The sequence below is a fragment of the Acanthochromis polyacanthus genome, chromosome 4 (assembly GCF_021347895.1).
Source record: "Acanthochromis polyacanthus isolate Apoly-LR-REF ecotype Palm Island chromosome 4, KAUST_Apoly_ChrSc, whole genome shotgun sequence".
In the NCBI taxonomy this organism is placed as follows: Eukaryota; Metazoa; Chordata; class Actinopteri; family Pomacentridae; genus Acanthochromis; species Acanthochromis polyacanthus.
Genome location: NC_067116.1, coordinates 39,970,587 through 39,983,076, shown reverse-complemented (window position 1 = coordinate 39,983,076; position 12,490 = coordinate 39,970,587). Strand labels below are relative to the sequence as shown.

The 12,490-nt window shown below is 39.0% G+C and overlaps 1 protein-coding gene across 2 annotated transcripts in view; it reads right to left on the bottom strand.

Annotated features, from left to right (window-relative positions):
* Window positions 1-12,490, bottom strand: part of zgc:92140 (uncharacterized protein LOC447854 homolog) — a 41,008-nt gene that overhangs the window by 15,729 nt on the left and 12,789 nt on the right. For both annotated transcript variants that reach the window (XM_022205011.2, XM_022205012.2), the window contains exon 2: window positions 9,423-9,552. In XM_022205011.2, coding sequence (XP_022060703.1) covers window positions 9,423-9,513 — 91 coding nt within the window. In that variant the 5' untranslated portion in view covers window positions 9,514-9,552. The remainder of the gene's footprint in view (window positions 1-9,422; window positions 9,553-12,490) is intronic.

Here is a 12,490-nt window from a genome sequence, read left to right as displayed (position 1 = left end):
GTACATTTTCTCCTGAAAAGCCAGAATGTTTCACGAACCCTGATCATGCTGAGCTTTTACTTTGAAAGTGCACTAATCAGACAGTCACCTGAAAGTCACTGGCTGCTTGCAGTGAGAAGAACAGAGAGAATCTGCAAAACTTAAAATGTGTAAAAACATATCAAAATAGAAATTTAAACGAATTCAAAGTCTTGTAAGCCATTTAAGCTTTAAATGAAGTTTCTATTATAAAATATTCCAGGGCTACAGGGTTTCAAAGATGGTTGGTTTTGGTAGTTGCCGGGCTAATTTCCTATTTATTACTCCGCCAATGAACGCACCAGAGTTATGTGACGATCAGCATATGTTTGTCAGTCCGTCTGTGCGCAACATTACTCAAAAATGGACTAATAGATTTGGATGACATTTTCAGGGAAGGTCAGAAATGACACAAGGACCACCTGATTAGATTTTGGGAGTGATGCGGCTTATAGTCTGGATCCACGGATTTGTTAAAGATTTCTGTATCACTGCGAGATAGCGGCATGGCGTCACTGTAACCATGACAACAAGTGAACGCTACGTCAGCTGCCTGCTGACGATCACATGATTGCAATCCTACTACAAATTGACCGTTGCAGACTTATCGGGACTTATCCATTAGACATGACACGGGGAACAACTGATTAAATTGTGGTGGTGTTTCCAAGTCCCATCAATTCCCGCCGCCCGTTACATATTTAGGCCACACAATTTGGTATCCATACATAAAGTACACATACATAGCACACGCCTGTGCTCAGCGCAAGGTTATTTTGTTTGTGGGTACATCTGTATTACATGGCCACATTCTATAGTCCTACAATTTCTGATCGTCAATAAATAATAATAAAAAATGTTGCATTGTGACAATGCCATATGGGGGAATGGACAGCCTTGGTGGAGCACTATGTTCTCTGAGTGTTTTTTTTTGTTACAACTGGGGTTTTTAGCATGCTTTTTCATGAAAAATGTAGGAGGAATCACCACCAAAACATTTTGATACATTTTTGTATCAGAATAAATCTATAATAATAAACCAGAGGAACAGTAATAAATGTGCTTCAGTGGTTTTGCATTGGCACACTTCAGACATACACCCAATCAGCTAAGCAGAACATTAAAGAATGACACTTTAATTTACCCTAATATTTAATTTAAACCATTTTTTCCCAAATTCAAAGACATCTCCTCATTGGTATTTCCTTTCTTATCTCTTCTTCCTAATCCACAGTGCTGACTCACCTCGCAATCGCCAGAGATTCAAATGTTGTAAATGAAGCGATTTTTCTTGTAAATCGCACTTGCGGTGTGTTTAACGTGCATGTTCATGACTTTACAGTGATTTCTCTCTAGTCTCTATTACCACTGAGCTGGTTTCTAATGAAATTTACTTTGGAATCACACTTTCATTGTCTGTAAAACTCCTTCAGGCTGCACAGATCTGAGGAAACCTATTCAACATGTGTGGTAATAATCAAATTTAATATTGCAATAAAATTAGAAAAAAAGAAATAGATTGGAATGCTTTATTCTGAACATCTGCTCTGTGATGGGACATGTTAGCATGGAGTGGCTATACTCGTGTTTGACTGCATCTGTGGATTGAACTGCTGCATTTAATAAGCAACACATGATACACAGACTTGGTGATGATTTCAGGATTTGTGCTTTTCAGAAAACTCTCAATACATACTTAAGACAGTCAGATGAAGAAGCTTTTTCCTGTTTATGTCCAGAACAAAATGATCCCTATAATTTCTTTGCACAGAAACAGATGGCATGCACCAGGTCTAGTCATAGGAGCTAATTAAAAATATACACCTGTACTCACATATGCATGCATGTTTAAACACATTTTGACATATGAACAGCTCTGTACATGTCTTATTGTCACATTTAAAATCTTTTAGGTCCCATTTATGATATCTGAGGATACATGGGTGAAATATACTTTTGTTTACAGATAGGGTTGCATCAGTGAACGTGAATCCACCTGGATCCACAGTCACACCTGGAAGTCGCCCAGTCCAGCCACCAGCTAACCCCAGTTAAGCACTAAGCAGCTCCACCGAAGCAACCGAGTCGCCTCATTAAAGGGCACTTCAGCCATGATAATGAGGGATGTGCGAGTGCTGCTATCACCTTCTGGTGCCATATTTATCTTGCCAGCCCCGGGGATTGAACCGGTGACCTTTGGATCGGCAGTGTTCTGCCCTAAAGAGGAATGATTTCCACTCTCCACACTCAGACGCGATTTGTTGGGAGTTTGTGTCGAGAATGCCTCTGAAATGGGACGGCACAAAAGGTTCATTCAAGAAGCCGGCTGCTAGCTGTGCATGTCATGATACTTCCAAGGTCTGAGAAGGATGATAAAGAAAGCTCAGAGTGCCAGATGAAGCACTAATAAAACAATCAAGCTTTGAGCAATACTATGTTACTCCTTGAAAGTAAAACACATCATTGATCCTGCAGCAGGGAAATCAGCAGCAGCATACCTGCTCTGTCTCAGACAGCCAATAAGCCTGTTCACTCAGGAGCACAGACTGTCCGCTGCCTTAAATAAACAGTGAAAGCTGCACACCATCTTGTTTTGTATAAATGCTGCTGTGCCACATCCAACACGACATTCGTTATCTCCACTCCGATCTCCTCTGGCTGTAATTATTGCACACATCAGTAGCATGATGTTGTGGAGAGTGTTGCTATTTTCCCTTGTCGTCTTTCAGTGTTTGTGTAAAGGAGTTCAGCCTTTTCCGGTTATTGTGCGAGCGGGCTGGAGGGTGGAGGGTGGGGGGGGGCGGGTTTAGGGTTAGAGGCTAGAGTCTGGCGGCCTGAATATCTGGAACACACAAATACAGACTCACAAAGCACATGAGGACAGACTGACTGGCAGACAAGCAGGTGGAGGCGGGTCAGTGCGAGCAACAAGAATGATCGCTGTCTCACTAAATGCACCGATACAAAACACACCGACAACACACGTATGAACACAAACACAACTCAGTGAGGCGGTGCTGACGGATCAGAACTGACCGATGTTTTCCGCCTTATTCATGAGGAGATGCAATGAGTCACGCTGTGTTTTTCTAGCAGTTTTAATGGCAACTTTGGATCAATTTACTGTCATTTTACGGATTTTCCTTGCTTTTTTTTTCTCTATTGGGTATTTTTCTTCTGTATATCGAAAAATGAAGGATAAAAAATTTTAACTTATTTTCCTTGTTTTGGGAAATTAGAGATAATATCGAGTAAAATCACAGGAAAAGAATATTGATGTTATCTGCCATCAGACCTCAATTAAAAAAAATGTATTTCTGGAAATGGTAATTAATTTATTATCATTAACAAATAAAGTTAGACTATTTTTGTAACAGTATTTATATAAGAAAAAACTATTGAAATATATTGACTGTAAAAAAAAATGCAAAATACAAAAAGTGGCCAAAACTGTAAATCAATCTGTATTACTACAAATAATAATTTATTATTTTGCAATGTTTGATCCTAAAATTTAAATTTAAAGCATTTAAATCAGCAAAAAAATGTTGTTACAAATATTAAAAAAATGGTTACAGAAACTATATTGTACAGATTTTCTTTATTTTTTTAAAAAATTTATTTATTAATTTAGTTTTTTTTGGTGAGGTGTGGTGTTAAATTACAGATAATATCTAGTAAATTCACAAAAAATTATGAATTTAAACTGTGGAAAAAAAGGAAAAACAACTGTACATATCCACAAAAAAGAACGCTTTTTACAAATACCAATTTATTCTCTTGAAATGTGTGATAGCAGAATTAGTTTTATTATTTTGAAATTTGTTTAAAAAATACAATTATTTTACAGATGATTTGAATGTTAAATTATTCCACTGTTTTAATGTTTTTTTTGTTCATATTTTGCTCCACTGATGTTAGATTTGCATAATTTCAAACAGGATATTATTTTTTACAGTGCAGTTTGACTGGAGCTGGATGGGAAATAATGATTATACAACATGTGAAAACGACTGCAACGCTGTACAGTCAGAAAACGGGAAACAAAGATAAGAGCCTGAGAAGATAAGCCGAAGAAGGGACGGGAGGATGAAGACAGAAGATGTTATTAGGGGTTGAGGCCTGGGATAACTAATCCAACACAAACCAGGTCACTATCATCCTCCACCTCCGCACACAGACGAGCTAAAACCGTGGCCTATCCCAGCCTCCGACACGCCGGATTCCCCTTTAACTGACAGCGAGACGAGGGGGGGAGAGGATGAGAGCGAGAGGGAGGAGGAGGAGGAGAAGGAGGGGATGTGAAAGGACACAAGGTTCTGACCTAATGTAGAGCTGGAGAAGAGAAAGAGGAAGAGAGCTGCAGAGAAAAGAAACACTGGGAGATGAAGGCAGGAAGAGAGGGAGGAGGGAGAAGGGGCACACAGACCCAAAATAGAGTGACGGAGGGAGAAAGAGGAAGAGAGGAACGAGGCCTTGAGCAGGGGAAGGGAAAGAGGCGATCCAGAGAGAAGATGTGGAAAAAAAGCAGCAACGTCAAGACGCGTCACTCTGCCTTCCTCTCTCAAGGAAAAACGCTTCCACTCCTCCCACGTCGTTCTGGTGCTCAAGTAGGAATTCAGATCAGAGAGGAAGAGGGGAGGCGGAGGACGAGGGCGAAAAGAAAGGAGCAGAAAGTCAAAGAGAGGTGAGAGGCTGGAGAGAGAAAAGGGGGGATGATGGAGAAAGAAAGAGGACCTCCTGCGGTTCGTCATCTGCCACATCCGTCCGCCCGCTCGCAGCCGAACCAGAGTGTTAATTCTTAATCGCTGTTAATCCCTCAGCCACCCATCATCATCTCTCCCGCTCCGTCTCTGGCTTTCACTTCTCATCACACAACAGCCGGCTACATACAATTAAAGCTTGGACCGCAGCTAACGACTACATTCATCTTCAGTCTGTGGGCTGTTTTTCAATTAATCAAGTCTATGAAATTCAGCACCGTTTTCCACACGTCTTTGTCCAGAGTGACTCATTCGCTCAACTCTTCACCATCGCAATTAAGCACAAAACTTAACATTCTGACACATACAAAAGCATTTAACCCTCTGAACTCAGCAGGTTTGAAAGGCATGCATAAAAAAGAGCATTTATCAAAGCCACAGACTGTACAAACAGAAGTAATCATCTGTGACGCACCATTTCTAAACCCACCCAGATCTAAGCTTTAAATTATCATATTTCCTAAAAATCACTATATTCTACAAAAACATGAAAAACTGTAGACTCCTCTGCAAAACCAGAAATCCATGAGTGACTCAACTGCAACCAACAGTTAGGTGGCAGATATTTGGGGGATTTTAAAGCTGAATTTGGCTGAACTGCAGGTAGAGTCTACACAGAATTATATAGAAGACAAGTATAGGAACAAATTAGAAATATACTTAGTAAAATATCTACAGTATCTTTCCCGCATTGGCTACACCGGAGGCTGTTTTATTTCCCCAATTTCGGAAAATAAACAACACAAAATTCGATTTAAGCCTTTTCTTTCTTATGATTTATGGCATTATGACTGTGTTGTATGAAATTCAGCACCGTTTTCCAGCTGTCTTTGTCCAAAATTACTCATTCGCTCAACTCTTCACCATCGCAATTTAGCACAAACTTGAACATTCTGACACATACAAAAGCATTTAACCCTCTGAACTCAGGAAGTTTAAAATTCATGCATAAAAAAACATTTATCAAAGCCAGAGACTGTAAAAACAGAAGCAATCATCTGTGATGCACCACAAAACAAACACAGAATTCAATTTTAGCTTTTCCTTTATGATTCATCGCATTATAACCGTGTTGCAGATGTGTTGGTCCGAAGTGACTCATTCACTCGTCTCTTTACGCTCACAATTTAGGTTGAAAAATTAATATTCTGGCACATACAAAAGGATTTTAAACCTCTGAAACTTAAACACCACCAGTGGGTGTCTTTAACAATTATAAAATACATTTTAAAAATCATCCAAATCTCAACATCTGTCAAAACTATAGACTATAAACTACAAATAATCATCTGTGCTTCATTTGTGACGTGCTGTTCCCAAATGCAACCAATTATAAACTGAAAGTGTGATATTTCATCAAAATCACTATATTCCACATGTCCAAAAACTAACCATTTGATCCATAACTTTCTGTAAAAACTACAAGAATTTGCCATGAGCTGCAACCAAGAGTCAAAAATTCAGCTTGAACTGCAGACAATGCTTCCACAAAGCAGACAAGAGATAAGTATGGATAGAAATTTAAAATGTAAGTCAGAAAATATCTACAGTATGTACAGTCAACCTTTCTTCCAGCACTGGTAACCTCTATGGCCATTTTTCTTCATTTTTTGTAAAATAAACAATCAAAGAATTTTGGATTTTTGGCATTACAACTGTCATCCTGCCAGAAAGACATTTCTGAGCTCTCTCTCTGCTTGTAGTCGCGCTTGTGCTGTTTCCATAGAGATAGAGGGCTTTATATTCTGTGAAAAATTAGCCCACACCCAGTAAAAATGTGACAGAAGCAAATAATAAACCCAAGATATGGAGTTCAGAGGGATAAAACAGAGAAGGGCATCAAAACATAAGTCTTACTCAATACAAGACGCAAAAATAAATAAACCACTAAAATGTTTATTAATTGTGACTTGAGCTGATTCAGAAACTAATCCAGTTGTTCCCAAATGTTTTGGCTTATGACCAAAAGTAGTGTGTAAACCACCCCCATTCAAGATTATAAGGTTATTGTGGTTCATTGTCCCATCAGGGAAAGTTCTGCAGAAAAAGCTCACATTTTAAAACAGTGAAAAGGAGCTACAACACCACCGACAACAATAAACGAATGCAGGAAATCCAGACCAAAAACAAATGTGCACATATGTATATTTTTGCTTGATATAAAATGAGGAGAAAATCTGCCTCCTCCCAACAAGTCTGTTCCTGTTAGGTGTCCAATCCAAGCAGTGAAGCAAAAGTAAAACTTCTGTAAAAGTGAGTCATAGCCTTGGTAGAACCTTCATTTTCCTCAGAAGGAAAAGACCTTTAGTCACAACACTGATGTTCTCAATTTTCTCTTTCATTTTTAAATGCTTCACATGAATTTCTTCTTCGATCTCACTCAAAATATAAATAATCAAAAGAGATGTGATACTAAGATTGATCTTGCAATTAGAAGTCGTGTTGCCAAATAACTATCAAGGGAATCTGAAGCACACTTTTGAAATGTCACAAAAAGTATTGACAAATAAAAAAGCATGAATCAGCCTCATTTCAATGAACTTCTTTGTAGTGAATAAACCAGTCTGTGTAGAGTTACCAGAAGGTGACGTACCGGATGTAATTAACAAACAAGAAGAGGCTGGAAACAAAACCAGTTGTTTGCAAACTGACAAATACCTCCAAGGAAAAAAGATCATCTACAAGATGAAAATTGACTGTTGTACATATTCTTTTGTCAGCTGGTATCGGTTAGTTTCACGCTCTCCAGAGACTAAAAAAAAACTAAAAAGCTGAAGCAGCTGATGTGAGTCAAGTGCTAGTTGTTCAAAAAGGTGTTTTTTTCTTCGCTCAAATTCATAAGGTAACAACACAGCAAAGAGTGAGCTGTGCTTAGTTTCCTACTGTCAAACAGTGACAGAAAGTCCTCTTTTCATATAAATAATGCAAAAAACACAAATATCTCCCTCACACTCACACCAGAACTGTCACAAGCATCTCTAAAAACCTAGGAGACACATACAGCACATAGCCTGCATACATACAAATATACTTAACTTACTGACTTAAAAAAATTCACTAAAAACCGATTAATTCAACCTATGAACTGGTACAGGTTTATTATTTAGTCAATTCTACAATAAACTCTCGTATTTTGGCTTCTGACTTCAAAAACAAGAGTCTCCATTATGTTGAACGACCAAAACCTCCAACTAAAAGTCGCATTTTTTGCTTACTTTTTACTTAAAGCTGCCCGATGAATTCAGTACGCTCAATTTCTCTTTTTCAAAAAAAACTTTATTTACAAAGTTGATCATGTTTTTTCAAATTTTACTCTATTAACTTTCGTTGACGCAACACTACACAGTGCACATTGAAATATCCTACTTAAACACAGCTATTGCTTGTAAAGCGATTAAGTAATTAGTTAATGAACAACCAATTTCTTTGCTAACTGAAACTGACAGGTGTACTGCAGAAATTATTACTCCAGTAAAACTAGATCCAAACCAGACACTCAACCTTAACCTCAGTGTTTATAAAGCTGAGATCATTCCTTTATCTTGATTTTTTTATTTCTAAGTGTAAATGTATTTATTTTATGTGTGTTCTTCAATAAATTGTTAATTCTATTTCATGTGTAGCTTGACAGCTTGAGCTTGTAGGCTAAAGTGGTAAATTTAATCACTAAAAATGATTTTAAGATAGAAATTTTGACTGAAACCAGGCATTTCTGCTCCATTGACCAGCCCGCCTCACAAGACACTATGTTGAAAAAGAATGGTCAAAATTGAAGCAGCAGGGGCCTTTAAGGTTCACACTATCGAAACATTAAATCCTGCATTTCCCACAATGCAACTCAACTGTGTCCCTCATCCCTGTTTCCTGATTGACTTCTGTCAAACCATAAACCCCAACTTTACAACAATTCTCTTCTAAAAACTGTCTCTGAATTACATTTTGCAACAAAATAACGTGGATATAAAATCAGATTATAGAGTCACATTATTCCAACACTAATGGTTTGATTCAATTGCTAAATGGAGGCAAAAATGCAGAAAAAAAGTTTTAAAAAGTTTAAATAAAACTAATAAATAGGCTTAAAAAGAGAAGAAGGATTTTCCAACATTTCTGATAACCCTGATGGCATCATCAAAATTCATTTTTCCAACTTAGGAAAGCTTCTTCTCGAGACACAATCCATTGTTCAAAGGTTATCAGAGGCTGCACAGTGTTTTCTGTTTAATTAATTTACTGTAATGCCCCTTTAACTATATCTGCACATTGTCAACATCCTTCTTTTCCTGCTCCACCTTCCTTTTGTCCTCTCGCTCTCTAGTCTCACCTCTCCTCACCTTCCTCTCGATTTCCTTCCCAAAGACGCAAACATTAAGAACATTAAGGACGCGTACCAACACCTCCATCACACTAACCGGCCACTTCCTCTCTCTTTCATGAAGTGTCAACACGGATGACGCCAGTAAACCTGTTGGAGTTGACATTTAGTGTCTGAAATGGAGAACTTAACGCACTGCCAGAGGGGCTCGGGAGCTCTAATGAAGAGAATATATTGTGAGGGGCAGACGATGGGGGAGAAAATGGGCCCTCGCTGAGCAATTATAACCGAGTGTAAATGGAGCCGTGAGGATTTTATTGACTGACCGGTGAAGAGGTCTCCGTTGCTGTAGGCCTTGCCGCGTCCCTCCTCATCGTTGGGCACGGCCGACACCTGCTTGGCCGAGGTGCAGCCCATGGCCTCACACTCTGAATCCTCTCCTCATCGCACTCTCACCTGGGCAAGGAAAAAAGAAAAAACAGAGCTGAAACCCTTTAAACTCAAACACAGGGAAATGAACAACACTGCTGCTCTGTTTTCAGATTTTTGTACGGTCTTGCTCAGTTACAATCGATGGAAAATGCCTCTCGGAACAGCTTTTGACATTTGCTTTTCTTTTTAGAAAACACCCAGAGCTACAGATGTGGTATTACAAACACTTAACAGCACCGTGTTTAATGCAATTTGCTTCAGAATCAACACTCGGCAGCATTTTGGCCATCCTCTGTTTGGCTTTGATGCAGCACATTAAAGCAAAGCATTCCCTTCCCCTTCACAGGAGTGCTACAAACCGGCTCAGCGGAAAGAAAGGTGAACATTTTAATCAAACAGATTATTACTTCGCCCTCATAAGCTCATCATTAGCTCCATCAGAGGTAAATATAGCAGTTGTCAGTACATGTAATGAGCAGCCGCAGCAGGTAAACAAACAGCAAGGCCTGTAATGTATTATTCTTGCCAAACAAATTAATATTAAATGAATATTTTCCATTTATTACGCTATTATTTTTGCGACAAAGAAACTCATTATTTTAAGATGTCAAAAGATAACAAATCCCCATCGAAAGTTTAAAGATATCCAAAAACAAACCGAGCTGCTTTATTGCACAGTATTAAGTAAGAAAGAATGTGTTCATTTTTAGTGATAGATTACCTGAAGCAGCACTGATGCATGTTTTTGCTGCTAATGGATCAAACGATCTGTAAAAACATGGCTGATAAATTATCAGCCTTCTAACTTATGATGAATTTGTTGGAGAAAAACACCTACGGTACATTAATTAAATTATGCCAAAAATGTTAGCAAAGAGTTGCTTTTGTACACATCCAGCAGGCACATTCATTTGGAGTCATACACCTAGTGGTGGATGTGAGTCCCATAATGACATCATTTTGGCTCAGTTTATGTCTCCATTAACTAGTCCACTGCACTAGTTACCTGTTAAATGCTCAAGCTACACGCTAAACTACGTTCGCCAGCTAGATGCTAGCATCATCTGAGTGTTGTTTGGTGTCGAACAGCAAAAGTGAAATAGATTTTTAGCAGGAAAAATAGCCTGTTGTAGCAGGAAACAAGTTAATGACTGAACTAAAACATCACTTTTAAAGGTCAAATATGGTGAAAATCCATTTTTATTGCCTTTTGTTGCTCCTAAAGAACTGTAAAATGAAAGCTGTTAAGATATGAAGACGCTTACCTCTGCCATTCATCCAGCACTCCACAACCAGTCAGTAAAAATGTTACCGAGTTCAATTCAATTCATTTATATAGAGCCAATTACAGGTCAAATCGTCAAGACGCTTTACAGAACCCATATGCCTGAGTTACTATATTCCAACTGAGAAACCAGAATTTGCTCATCTCAAACTTTGTATAATTCTGCCCATTCAATGGCCAGTGCTTCTAACTGAACTTGTCAGAATGAGCAGCTTCCTCACAGTATGTTTACTTTCTAGAAATGCTTCTGCTAACTCTAAAATGTCTTGGCCACGAGCAAAAACACACCAAATGTTCAGTTGTTGGCTGCAACAGTGAACACAATAGTCTTCATGCACTCTCAGCATCTCACAAACTGAGGATCCAGTAGATTACTTTAATTTTGATGGCAATGCCACAAAAAAAAAACATACGAAGATCCTTAGCATTATTGATGCTAATAGGGCTAATGTGACCATCAGCCTTTAATGGAAGCCCAAAGAGCTCTGTGGATGGTTGAAACTTCAATTTGAAACCAGTAAACAAGTACTGGGTGGGCAAATGTGTTTTCACGTCACGATCTGTGGTTCAGTTCAACCCAAACTAACTTAAACAGCTGCTGTTTACGTCTGTTAGCATCTCTCCTGCTCTCTGTGCTCATATATACAGCATTTTATAAAACCGAATTCTCATTTAAGCGGTTCTGTGTCAGCTGCCGTGCTGTCAATCACAGAGAGATTTCTTCCTGAAGAGGCGGGAGCAGCAGCATCTCAGCTACATTTAAAGCTACAGACACCAAAACAGCTCCTTTATAAGCGTGGTAAAGCCAGAGCTTATGCAGTCATGGTGAAATTAACCACAATGACGCTATTTTAAAATGAAAATTTGAAAGACATGACATGATGACACATGAGGCTTTCACTGTTTTGCAGAAACTGTGCACAATACGGGACCTTTAAGTCATCCAGTGTTCTATAAGTCGACTAATTTAATTACATTTCCTTAAAGCTTTGCTTTAGGAGCAAAATAAAATGAACACTTCATTATTATTAAAAAAAAAATTAAAGTAAAAACCTCTCACCCAGAATTACGGCAGACACAAAGCTGTGAACGCAACTGTCAGTCAATCAAACACACACACACTGTCAGACACATTACACTATAGATAGTCACCGTGTCACTCACACATGCCATATGCTGTCAATGACAGAGCTCATCTGACTGCTGCCAGTTACAAAACACACACAGACGCACACACTCACAGGCAGCTGATGATTACCCATCAACAAAATTAAATCTGTGGCGCCGGTACACCAGCGAAATGAGGAGGAGGCGGAGCGCTGAATGAAGCTGAGGCTAAAGAGAGAAATAAAGACAAAGAAAAGGGAGGAAGGTAGGTGGGTTGAGACGATGAGGGGTGAAGAAAAGGATGGACAATAGGTGAGAAAGGAAAAAGGCCAAAGAGAAAGATGAGTGCAGAGCTTCAAACGAGCGCCGCCCGGCCCTCCTCCCTCCTTCAGGACGTTTGAAGTTGACAGCCGGCCAGTGTTTACTTCTGTTTAGGCTGTGGCCAAGCAGCCTCCATCTCTCTGGACACCACACAAAGCACCAGGTGTGCAGGAGGCGGGGAGCGGATGTTGTGGTTAGGGTGTATAGGCACTATATGACTGAACTTCATGGATGGTTGTGACCATTTTA